General features: G+C 44.0%; 1 protein-coding gene across 3 annotated transcripts in view; it reads left to right on the top strand.

The window, feature by feature from the left end:
• AFTPH (aftiphilin) overlaps positions 1-5,874 on the top strand; it is a 66,911-nt gene extending 61,037 nt beyond the window's left edge. For all 3 annotated transcript variants that reach the window (XR_007129950.1, XM_047744576.1, XM_047744575.1), the window contains one exon: positions 4,746-5,874. Coding sequence is in view for 2 of the 3 variants with exons in the window: in XM_047744576.1 (XP_047600532.1) it covers positions 4,746-4,890 (145 nt within the window). In the remaining variant the exon portion in view is untranslated. The remainder of the gene's footprint in view (positions 1-4,745) is intronic.
• Positions 5,875-13,538: the final 7,664 nt, after the last annotated feature.

Raw genomic sequence — 13,538 nt, 5'->3', positions numbered from 1 at the left:
ATTTGAAAATGGTAAGAAATGCAAATTTTCACAAGCCTTTACAATTACTGTAAAATGAACCCATGAATGATTCTGTTGCACAGGTAAGAGAAAGGCAGATGGCAGGCATCATTTCAGAAAATGTCAGTGACGTTGTTTTTTTTTTAGATCGTTCTGGTTTTGGGTTTGAATGGAATAAACTACAAAAAGTAAAGCTCAGCAAAATCTTCTTGACTACTGACAACACACAGAAGGTAGAGTGATGTAGGATACTACAAGGTTAAGAAACCAAGGTGTAAGTAGAGGAAGTTGACAGGTAACAGCATACTCTTTTCCAAGTGCCTTTGCTGCATATGTAGGAAGACGTGCATGAGCTCATCTCTTCCCGTACATAGCCTGTTAAAAGTAACTTCTCACTTTTTAAAGAAATGCACGTTCTTAGTTTTAAAATAGTTCTTTCTTCTTGCTTTACCTTTTCTAGTATAGAGAAAAATAACTTCCTTAATCAGTGGGTGACCACCTAGTTAGTAGTGGTAGATCTCTAACTCAAGTTTATACAAGCCTAAGGACTAGTTGCCAAAAGAGATACGTATGGTTTTTTGTCTTTTTTTTTTTTAACCTTTTAATTTTGACCTTTGACCTTTTAATTGGCTAACATACATAGTCCACATAATGTAAAATCCACCCTTCTCAAGTGTACACTTCAGTGATTTTTTAGTACATTCATAGCATTGCACAACCATTACCACTAATTCTGGAACATTTTTATCACCCTCAATGGAAACTCCATACTCATTAATTAGCACTTACTCCCTTTTCTGTCAGTTTTCCCAGGCATCCTGACATCTACTAATCTGCCTTCTGTCTCTAGGAATTTGTCTGTTCTGGCTATTTCCTGTAAATGGAATCATATATGTGACCTTTTGTCCCTGGCTTCTTTCTCTTAGTGTGTTTTCAAGTTTGGCCATGATATTGTGTTTATCAGTATTTTTCATTCCTTTTTACAACTGTATAGTATTCCTTTGTGTGATTATACCACATATTATCCATTAATCAGTTGATGGATACTTGGGTTGTATTCACTTTTTGACTATTATGACTAATGCTGCTATGAGCATTCATGTACAGGTTCGTGTGTGGACAAATGCTTTCCATTTTCTTGGGAGTGAAACTACCAGGTCATATGGTAACAATGTTGAACTTTTTGAGCAACTGCTGAACTGTTTTTCAAAGTAGTCCCACCATTTTACATTCTTTACAGTATTTACATTACACTATTTACATTTACATTATTATATATTATTTATATTATTTACATTACACCTTTTTACATTCGTACATATTCATTATATATTCTTACATATGTCAAGGATTCTTGTTTCTCCACATTCTCACTCAAGTGTACACTTGAGGCTTGTTTTTGTCTGACTTTTTGGTTACAGCCATCCCAGAAACCATTGCCTACTTCATGGTCAGGAAGATTTGTGCTTCAACTCTTACATTTAGGTCTTTGATCCATTGATTTAATATTTGAATGTGTTCTGAGATAGGGGTCCAGCTTCATTCTTTTACATGTCGATATCCCACACTATTTGAAAGACTTTTTTCCCCCATCAGTGGTCGTGGCACCCTTACTGAAATCAACTTTCCATTAATATATGGGTTTGTTTCTGGACTCTCAGTTGTATTCCACTGACAAAAAGGATAAATCTTGGCTAACAAGAATATAAATCAGCATGAGATCACTGCTTTTGGATTTGAGAAAAGTTCACGATACAACTTTTTATTTTCAAATCCTCCTCTAGAACACATCAATGCACAGTGACTATAGATAAATACTGTAAACTATCGGCTCTGTAAACTATTATTTCAATTTACTATTGCCTCTAAGTAGTGCCTCTGAAACAAGACCATTAAGTAGAAAGTCTAATCTTTACCAACCATTTCTTGGGTAAAAGTTTCTACCTTGCTCTCCTTCCCCATATTCCAACTGCATTTCACAAATGAGAAAGTTCCTTTAAGTGCAGTTTTTATTTTTTACTGCCTTTTTTTTTTTTTTTTTTTTTTTTTTAAGATTTATTAAGAGTTCAAGTCGGTGGGGAGGGACAGACTCTCTGCTGAGCAGGGAGCCTGACACAGGGCTCCATCCCAGGACCCCAGGATCATGAACCTGAGCCAAAGGCAGATGCTTAACTGAGCCACACAGGTGCCCCTATTTGTTACTGTTTTTTTCTTTTTAATTCAATAACCAACATACAGTACATTAGTTTTTGATATAATGTTCGATGATTCATTAGTTGCGTATAATATCCAGTGCTCATCACATCACGTTCCCTCCTTAGTGCCCATCACCCAGTTACCCCATCCCCCTACCCGCCGCCCCTTCCACAGCCCTCAGTGTGTTTCCTGGAGTCAGGAGTCTCTCTCTTTGTTACTGTTTTTAATTAACTTTCTGTCATTACAGAAGCAGTAAGATATATTATAGAAAATTAGAAATACAAAAATTAAAACTTAGTTTTACATTCTTACCTCTCACATCAGTATAACTCCTTTCAGATCATTTTCCATGCAAATACATACATATATGTGTTGTTTTAACCAAAAATGAGATTTTATAGTCCATATGAAATTCAACTTACCTCTGCAGCCTATGATCTCCATCTGTCAACTTCAGTGCATTTTTAGTCCATCTAATACCAAAGCTGTATTCAGATGTCCCCTCAACTCAATACTGGTTTCAACAAAGCAGAGAACTGTTGTACCTGGCTGTTGCGGCTCTTCAACTTCCTTTAACCTAGCTTATCCACTCCCAACCCTTGTGTTTGTTTTCAGTTTTAGCAGTAGCATATTAAAAAGATCAGCCCAGATGTCCTGCAGAATGTCCCAACCTCAGGATTTATCTGTTGGCTTCCTCAAGTAGTATTTAATGTTTCTCATTTCCCTTTACTTCCTGTAAGCTAGAAATTATATCCATGAGTTTAATGAGCTTGGGTGAAACATTGTGGCTGGACGACAGAACAGGTGTTGTACTGTGTCAGAAGTTACATAATAACCTGGTTGACTCCATTGGTAGTGATGCTAAGATGGACCATGGTGAGAGGCTGGCCTTTTTCATTACGCAGACACTTCCAGTCTTTCACTTTACTCTCTGGTTTTTCTTCATCAAACATCCACCTAGTAATTTTGCCACCATTTAAATGCAATGAAAATTGTAGATTTTAAGTAGAAAATACTGGATTGCTATTCCATTCTTCTGAGAAACCGTAGAACTGAGCGTTGGTTGATCTGATGGTTTTGGTGTGCTTAAAGCCTACCCCTTTTTGAAGAACTCTGGTCCTAAAATTCTGATGTTTGATTTTTCCATCATTCTAATAAATCATTTCATTTCAGCCTGAATTCGAAAGTGATTAAAGGCAAAGTCTAGGTATGAAGTAAAGACCCGTATCTATCTTTCCCTTCTCGCCTCATCTCCTGATGTCCCGTTCCCCATCCCAACAACAAAGAAAATAATTACGTGGAAGAAATAACTTGGACCACACCTAATATAGTACCAGCTATTTTACCATAAAAGAGAATTGAGCTTTTTATTTTTTATTTATTTATTTATTTATTTTAAGATTGATTTTTTTTTTTTTTTTTTTTTTTGGTCAGAGAGAGAGGGAGAGAGAGCGAGCACAGGCAGACAGAATGGCAGGCAGAGGCAGAGGGAGAAGCAGGCTCCCTGCTGAGCAAGGAGCCCGATGCGGGACTCAATGCCGGACTCAATCCCAGGACGCTGGGATCATGACCTGAGCCGAAGGCGGCTGCTTAACCAACTGAGCCACCCAGGTGTCCCAGAATTGAGCTTTTTAGAATGAACAGTTTTAAATGAACTTTAGTCTAAAATTAGTATCTGTATGACCGCAACTATTCTTTGAATATTTTTAACATTCTGGAAAAAATCAAGGTTGGCTTACAGTCATGTGCTCAATTTGAGCCACGTTTGAGGCTCTCTTGACATTTCTGCAGCTCACCATCTGGGAAGCCCTGGATGAAAAGGAGTTCTTCCTATCTATGTTAGGCACTAACATGCTCACCTTTAATACCAGGGGCAGTGAGTGAAATGTACTTTGACTCCAGAACTTCTAGGATTTCAAGATTTCCCCTCTCCCTGAGCACTTCCTGCCCATGTCCATTCTCAGCATCTGCAACCAGCTCCCACACTGCTCCTGTTGGACCTGCTGTCTGTGTCCCAGCAGGGTCAAGCCTGGATGTTTCTGAGCCAAGGGCTTTCTCCTGGAATTCCCCATAGGAGACTGAGAGAGCCTGGGGTTAAAATGACTTACAGGGTCTTGTGCCAGATATACTTAAGACCAGATATACTTTGTTTTATGTTGAAGTAATTTCACAGGGGTCAGAGGGAAATCCGGTTGGGTGAAGTTTTATTAGGGCTCCAGCATTCTGTTTCTGCTTAGAACATTTTAAGTGGGCCCGAGTAGATGCTTCAAGCCTTCAGCAAATCTGTGAGCTGTCCATAGGTACATGGGAATATCTGTATGTCTCTGCCCAGCTATAACAAACACACATAACATGGGCATGCAGCTCAGTAAGGGATTCGGCCTCTGGCACTGGAAGCACACGCACGTGCGCACGCGCACACACACACGTTACAAGGTTCAGGACCTGGCAGAGAAGCCCCACAGATAGCTGTCTACCCTGAGAAAGGATTTTCTCCCATTTGTCCTACAACAAAGTCACATTAACACGTTTTTTTCATTTGTCAATAGGAAACCAAAAAGAGAAGAGCACCTGAGTGAAGAAGCCATCAAGGTGATCGCGAGCCTTCCAGACTTAACATTCATGCATGCCAAGGTGTTGATGTTCCCAGCCACGTTAACACCTTCCACAAGGTCCCAAGAGAAAGCAGACTGATAACTGATGTGAACTGGACAATTTCAGTTGCTTTTCCTTCCCTCCCGTCCATCCCTCCCTCCCATCAAAAGCATACCTGCTCTAATTAAAAAAAAAAAAAAGTTCAGCTGATTTGTTGGTAAGCCGCACTAGAAAGGTATACATAGTAATGTATATTTATTTACATACTGAAGTCCTAAATTTATATTAGAAAAAAATGTAAATAATTGGGGGTGAACATTTTTGAAGATTTATTCTTTTTGTGTTGCTGGGGTGTATACATTTATGTCTTTGTGAAATACACTGGTGGTGTCCTTCTTACAAAACTTTTGAAATAAAAAAAATTAAAAATTCAAATCTCCACTGTCTGTGAAATCCCCCTCAGTCTTTCCAGATTGCATTGAATGTTCTATTAATTTTTCATATCATATGTTGAATTACTTTTGCGATCATAAATAAGCTCCAAAGTCCCCATTTTTTTTGTTTTTTTTTTCAATTTCATGTGTGGTGGGTTTGTTTCAGATCCGGCTTTTGTTAACATTTTTGCGCTCTTTTTTTAATCTTTCCAATCTGGCATATTGCTGTTTGACCTTTTGCAAGGTACTTTATCGATTGCTCTTTTGTCACAGTGTGTGGATCATTGTCAGAACTTGATCGGAGGGGTTTAAAGAGGCTGTGTCTGTTTTCAATCAGTTTGGTTTGGAGAAGGACCAAATTACATGTCTTACAATGAAATTTACTTGTTAATGATTTTTTGTTTTATCATACCACTATATTTTGAGGATTTTGCACAGTGTAAAATGACATAATCATAGATTGCTATGGTTTAGGCTGTATATACAGTAAAAACTATGGGTTTTAAATGTTTGGGGAAATTCCTATGGAAAAAAGAAAGACATGTAGAAGAACCTCTGACAGGGTTAATGTGCATGCCCAAGGTCTTTTGAGATTTCAGTGTGTAAATTTCCTTTTAGCTTACACAAAAATAAAATAATTTAAAAGAAATTCAGCCTGGCCGTTTTGTACTTTGGTATCTGAGGGAAAATATGATGAGTTTGGATGCAAAGGTTTATTCTATCTTAATGTATTTCAATCCAGAGGAAATCACTTGGTAGGTCGGGCTTCCACTTTTTTGAAAGCAGACTGGTTTAGGCTGAGGCCCCATAGGAACTGAATCAGTACTAAGGCAGAGCCGTTTTTATGTAGAACATGAAATCATAAAAGAAATTCCCATGATTCACTATAATATATCTTCATCAGAACTGGCAAGGTTAAATAAGCATTTCTAGGGAATTTTTTCTTTTCCAGTAAACATATGCATGGTATTAAGGTGAGCAGGAAATTTCTCCAAGGTAATTTTTAAATATTATTAGTAGCTATTGCATCAGCAGAGTCACATGACATATTTCATTAGGAATAGGCAGCCGGCCCAACAGTAGTCCACCTTCTGCCAGGGGAACCTGTGCTGCTCCCTCACTGACAGATTCCTGCGCTGCAGGTTATCACACGGGCTGTGGGAACCTCCAGTGAGTGTACTAGGAGTCTGGCCTGGAGTAACGGTGCCTGTCTGGTCCATTCCCGCCACTTACCTAATGTTTTCGTTGTCATCGTCATTGTCATTTCAGAGAAGAGTCTCTTTCAGAATAGTCCCAAGTCCTCAGTGTCCAGTGACCCTTCTGAATGGAAGGATAAAAATACTCCTTAGCAGAATTTTACACATTTCAGTAACTGAAGCTGAAAGTGCTGCTTCTCAGTACAACTGCACTATAATGGTGGCCTTGACCAACGTTAAGACCAGAGCCCATTTATTAGTTGTGTTACTGTGAGAAAGTTAACCAACTTCTCAGAGCCTTAATTTGAAAATGGGAATGATCCTGCCTTTCTGTAGGGTTGATGTATTAAATAACACGGGAGGAAAGAGTCAATAAATGGTAGCCAGAATGTAGAGTGAACAAAACCTGTGATGGCCCCCGGAGTCCCAGTAGATTCAAGAAGCAATCCCGGGAGAAAGGATCCCGTAAAGTAACAAGTGATTGCAGTATTATTTAGACAAGGTCAAGTGGGTCTTCCTCATGAACGTGACCCTGCTTTAATGATACACACAGAATGGATATTTCATCTTAGAGCCACATTCAGATAAGCAAGATTGCCTTTTTGTCCTATTGGCCTTTGATGTCTTCATCACAACAGGCACATCAGTACTGGATCATCACAGGTTAAAGTCAGGACTCACCTTGAGGACCAGAAGTGCTCGCCCCAAACCAGGGCTCAGGCTGCGCCAAAAAGCAGTAGCAGTGGCTGCTGAGGGAGGAGCCTCTCGGCTAACCAAGCCCGTTGGCAGCACACAGCTGCTGGCCATTGGTCCTTTCTCAAAGTCAACCAGGTGGACACTGCAGAGTCAGAGAGAAGGCACAATCACAGTGGAGACTGCTTTAGCAATCAGTTTTGTGTCCTCGACACCTTAAAGGCAGCTCAACTCACAGCCAAATCCAAGTAGCCGTACCTAAGACTCCATTTATTCCAAGCCAGACTGGGAAGTAAAGGAGAAATGTCCCTAAATTGAGTCATGTGTCACTACTATTTTTGTGAGTCATTCTTTTATATAGAAACTTGTTCCTCCCTCTACATGATAATCATGTTCTTTATTTAGAACTTGCCACTTTTTGTTCCCTCATGTTTCTTGAATCAGTTAGGATTAGGTTTGGCTGTGAGTAACAAAAACCCAAAATACTGCATTCCATGTAATAAGACTCATACTTCTGTCACATCTGAACTTCTGAGATTGGAATGTGCCCTACAATCAGAGAGGCATCCCATTTCACTGGCAGTGGTTTTCCTGTTAGTGATGTACAAAATAATGCTGTCTTAGAGCTGATGGCCAGAGTTGCTGAACTGTGGTAATGGTGCCTTAAACCATAGAAGTTCATTTCTCTCACAGTCTAGGGCTGGCAAGGGGGCTTCAGAAGATCATCAGTGACTAAAGCTCTTGACTATCCTGTTGTTCCACCATGACCCACAACCCACATATGGTGTCTGCTTCATGGTCCAAGGTGGCTGCTGACAGATCAGCCACTGTGCCTATGTTCCAGCCATCAGTGAAGGAAGAGCGAAGAAGAGCATTTTCCAACACTTTCCATGGGGGGCCTGGGTGGCTCAGTCATTGGGCATCTGCTTTCAGCTCGGGTCATGATTCCGGGATCCTGGGATCGAGCCCCACATTGGGCTCTCTGCTCGGCAGGAAGCCTGCTTTCTCCCTCTTCCATTCCCCCTGCTTGTGTTCCCTCTCTTACTGTGTCTCTCTCTGTCAAGTAAATAAAATCTTAAAAAAAAAAAAAAAAAAAAAAAAAAAACACTTTCCATAAGGTATACAAAATATTTCTAATTATTAATTCATGGCCAGAACTTCGTTGCAGCGCCCTATCTGGTTACAAAAGAGGGAAGTTCCTGTGTTCCAGGCAGCCATCTGAACAGTGCGCTCGTGGCAAAAAGGGGAGGATACTGTAGGACCACTGCAAAGCTGGGCCTCATTTTTCACTTCACATTTCATACACACACTATTTCACTGAGCTCAAGTCATACCTAGAGAAATGAATTCCAGAATCGTCTCAGAGCTGGATCTGTTGGCTCTCTGGTGTTTTCTTGTCAGAGGGGAAGGAATCTATAGAGGGCAACACAGGTTTCCTGGGCCCTGGGAGGAACTCATGCTAAGATAAATCACTGGTGGTGGTAAGAAGCAGCTTGGGGAGGTAGAAGGGACCCCAGATTAGGCTGGGAGTTGTGTCCTCTAAATATAGATCTCCACTAATCAGCTGGAAGATGCCGAATAAATCCCTTTTCTAAGTCTCTGGTACTTCAGCGTCTACAGAATTGAAAACTAAGGTAGGAAGAAATCTTAGAGAATCACAGAATTCTAGGGCTGGAAGATGAGCCAGTTGGGCGCCTGGAAACCACCCCCAGGGAGCCCTGCAGTGCCGGCCCCGCAGTGACCAGGGCGGGGGAGAGGGGGGTGCGGGCTACTAACTCTCTGGGACTCTCTGATGGGGGACAGGCGTGCAGCAGATTCCAAATCTGAAAAAGTCAAGGCTATTCCCTTCTGCAAGCTGCAGCGATGGGAAGTCTACACAGAAAACAGACTTGCACAGCCTTATGCATCTACAACCAGAGAGGCACGACCTGAACCCGGTTTTCCTGACTCTCCTGCATCTCCCCTTTGAAGGGGTGGCCAGGCCGCCCGTGAACACTCGCAGGGACCTCGAATGAGCTCCGAATCTCACAAGACAGCTGCCAGCACCTACTGGTAGAGCAGACACCCAGGGTCCCCACAGCATCCTGCAGTTGTGTCCTGGTTGAGTCCTGACGGGTAAGTCAGCCTGAATCTACAGCCTTCCGTGTCAGTTAGCCATTGTTGTAGCTGGTCCTTTGGGCCTGGCCTATCAAGGAGAAGAGCATTTCCAATCACTTGGCACAATATGTGTGAGGTCCTGAGATTTTCGTCCTCTCTTTCCCGCCTGGGATCCTGGAGACTGATCCTGGCTAGCGCCTCTTCAGGGGACGCCCTTTCTCACCAGCCGGCCAGCACCCCTCCCTCTGGGAGCCTTTCTGGACATCTCCCACCTCACCCCACACAGCCGCTCTCTGGTCTCCCAGAGTGCTCAGCAAGCCTCTCAACCTAACACTCGTAATAAACCCAGTATACACTCATTACGAGCATTCCTGAGTGCCAGACACTGGGGCCTCACACACATTCTCTCCCCGAATCCTCCCACGACCCTAAGAGGCACCTGACCTTTACCTAGCTCCAGTTTACTGGTGAGGAAACCAAGACTAGGGACAGGATGTCACGTCCCCAAGGTCACTCAGCCAGGAAGAGGAAGTCTAGAACACAAGTCTGTCTGATCCCAAAGGCTGAATGCTTACCCGCAGGGTATTAGCCTCTTGGCATGATGAGGGCCCCTACAGCACCCGTCACCTTGCTTTACGATGACCGATTTGCTCTTCTTTCTCCTCTAGGCTGTGAGGTCCTTGAGGGCAGGGTCAGTGTCTGGCCCAGATATGTCCCCCTGGCCCCTGGCACAGTGCCAGACACGTAGGCGAACTCTCACCTGGCTTGCTTCCTAAACCAGTTTATGCATAAGCCTCCCAGTGAAATGGATGGGGATCCTTCCAGAATCTGCTTCACCTTTGCCTGCAAATATTCTAAACCCCACCTCAAGCCCCATCTGAATTTTTTCCAAAACATACCCTATTCTATTGATCACTGACTCAACCCTTCAAGCTCTGAAGCAACCCCCAACACCACCCCAACCCCCTGGAGCTCCATTTTGCCAAAAGCTATTTGTTTGGGTTTGGTTTTGCCTCAATCCCTGCCTTGGGCGAGCAGCAAGTGGGGGCTGAACACAGGAATCTGGGCCACTCCTGGGGCACAACTCTGCAGCCTACATACACCCCCAGCAGCCCCTGGCTGAGAAGTACATGGCTCTCTAGGAGACTCCCAAACCTAGAATGATCCTGACCATTTCCCAGAGGGTTCCCTGAGCAGATGGTTATCTGGGAAATGGGAAATTAGTAAAGATGCCTCAGTCTCGAGCAAGGCCCGACGTGACTCAGAGGGTCTCACATGACCATGCCATTGGGTCCTCAGACAAAGCTGGATAGCCCTGAAAGCGGATGTTACGCTGACTGTCATTACCTTCCAGAGACACAATGAGGATGCCTGAAGGCATGCTCCAAGATGAAAACTGCCTCTCAGGCCTTGGCTTTCCCACTTACTCAACCCCTTTTCTTCTGTTCTCCAAAGCAGGGCTTCCATTCCGGAGCTGGTGGTGGTGCAGGCCTGCCTGGTGGGGAACACTGCTTCTGACTGTGTGGTTCTTGGCCCAGGTTCCCATCGCGGCCGCAGGACCCCAAATCCAGCAGGACTGCCGCCAGAGCAAGCTACCCCAGGGGCTCGCCTTCCGATAGAAACTCAAGCCTCCATGGAATGCAGACATTTTACTGAAATCAGTATTTTTTTCTCTGTGGGAGAAGTGTGGCCCAAGGACTATCCAACCCCCCCCCCCTTCAGGCTCTGCTCAGGGAAGCCTCCGTCTGAGGAGCTTACAATTTGTTTCACTTATTTTTGCTGAGTTGCCTTGGGAGCCTGAACTTTGATCTGGGTGGGAGTCACTAAGTCATTGGCTCAAGAGAACGACACAGAACAGTGTTCCACCTCTTGTCAGAAGGAAACAGCCCTCCCAGGCTCAGAGAGGAGCCCAGAACTCTCTCCGAAGCCACCTCCTACCTGTGGCAGGCACTCCTGGACTCCAATCCCTGTTCCTGGGCCTGGCGTCACCTTCCCTGGTGGCCCGTGCCCGCAGTGCAGCCACAGCTCAGACCCAGAGAACAGGGAGGCGTTGTTTCCCTGCAGCTACTATCTTGTAACTCCCTCTTAATTTACAGTCCGTTTGCTGTTTCAGATGTTTGGAAAGAAAACTCCTTACTCAGCAGCTCTGCAAAGCTTCATTTGCAGTGAAATCTGGACTCTTCTTTCCACCCCAGATTTTTTCTTTTTTTTTTTTTTCTTTCTTTTTTTTTTTTTTTTTGGTTTTGTGGCTAGAACCTAACATCTGTGAGGCAGGCAGGACCTCTTGGGCCCTGTGTCACCAAACACCTATTGAAAGGATGCATTCAAGGGTAGCAAATCTGGGCAGAGCCCACCGGTGACAACTGGTATTTATCTAATATCGGCTTCAGCGGACTAGGACATGGGCTGTCATCCCATGTCCCTCCCCCCACACCACCATCATCAAAATACAGAGATATTCTCATCGTACTGCAATACTATTATCACACCTACAAAATAAACAATAATATCTGAATACCATTTGAAAACCAGTCTATTTCAATTCCCCAAAGCATCCCTAAAATGTCTGTCATAGCTTCCCTGTTCAAACCAGGGTCTGCTCAATGTGGATGCATCCCTTTTGACTATCTATTCCTTTAAATCTAGAACAGTTCTCCCATCCTTATTTTTTTTTTAAATTTTATTTATTTGTTTGACAGAGAGAGAGAGATCACAAGTAGGTAGAGAGGCAGGCAGAGAGAGAGGAGGAAGCAGGCTCCCTGCTGAGCAGAGAGCCTGATGTGGGGCTCGATCTCAGGATCCTGAGATCATGACCTGAGCTGAAGGCAGAGGCTTAACCCACTGAGCCACCCAGGTGCCCCCCATCCTTATTTTTTATAACATTGTTGTCATTTTTAAGAGGCCAGACCAGCTGTGTTGCAGAATGCCCCACATTCTGGATGTACCTGGTTCCTCCTGGTGTCACGTAGCTTGTTCATTTCTCTCTCCCCCATACATCCTCTAACAGCGTCTGAGTCCCTTCAGCCTGTTTAAACAACAGTACCATAGATAGGGTGGTTTGTAACATCAGGAATTATTTCTCACAGTTCTGAAGGCTGAGAAGTCCAAGGTCAAGACACCAGCTTGGCTAGGTTCTCGTGAGAGCCCGCGTCCTGGTTCATAGACAGCTGTCTTTTACCTCATCCTCACATGGCAAAAGGGGTGAGGGAGCTCTCTGGGGTGTCACAGAGAAGCATTAATCTCATCCCAAAGGCCTAATCACCTCCCAAAGATCCCACCTCCGAATACCATCACACTGCGGCTTAGGATTTTAACATAGGAGGTTTTGGTTTTGTTTTTTTTTTAAGATTTTATTTATTTTTTGTCAGAGGGAGAGCGAGAGAGCTAGCACAGGCAGACAGAGAGGCAGGCAGAGGGAGAAGCAGGCTCCCTGCCGAGCAAGGAGCCCAATGTGGGACTTGATCCCAGGATGCTGGGATCATGACCTGAGCCGAAGGCAGCCACTTAACCCACTGAGCCACCCAGGCGTCCCAACATAGGAGTTTTTAGAGGTCACAAACCACAAACATTCAGTCTATAGCAAACAGTATAGCCTTTCGTAAGGTCAGCATCTTGAAATATGACTGACTCCACCCAACTTTCAGCAGAAATCTTTGGGCTCTGCGAAGTGTAGGTACAATAGGGAAGGGCAAGGCTCTAGAAGAAATGTGCTCTTAGCATGGCAGAGAGGCCTGAGCACCTAGCCAGGAAGGACCTATGAGCCCCAGGAAGGTTCTAGCAAGGGGGGGGGGGCGGGGGACCATCCAGCCACCTGGCTATCCAGAAACCCCCAGCTGTGGGAACTGGCCCTTGGGTCCTCAGTCATGTTGGGCTGTCCAACCCAACCAGGACTGGCCACCTGGTGGATGGCCTTCCTTCCTCCAGGGGACCTCCCCAGACCTCCGCATGGCTCCAGGTCTTTTCCTTTAAGCCTCAGTCCAAAGAAGCTTTCCTGAGCACTAGCTAAAATAGTGTCCTATGACCCTGTCTAGACATTAGGGGCCATGTTTTTCTTCTCAGTACACATGACCATCCAACATATAGTTACTATTTATTTGGTTATCTGTCTCTCCTGCCAAGACTGTAAACTTCATTAGGACAGGAAGCTTTGCTGCCTTGTGCACTGCTATATCTCCAGTGCTTAGAACAGCTCCTCGTGTGTAAGGAAGGTACCTAATAAATCTCGAATGAATGAATGAATTGGGCCCCACAGCATACAGCCCAATTCCAAGCCCACAACTGCCCTCAAGCGAACAGATATTGAGGTTATTGTCTTCCCAAAAACTCA

This window comes from Lutra lutra, chromosome 9 (assembly GCF_902655055.1).
Source record: "Lutra lutra chromosome 9, mLutLut1.2, whole genome shotgun sequence".
Classification (NCBI taxonomy): domain Eukaryota; kingdom Metazoa; phylum Chordata; class Mammalia; order Carnivora; family Mustelidae; genus Lutra; species Lutra lutra.
This window is presented reverse-complemented; position numbering and strand designations above follow the sequence as displayed.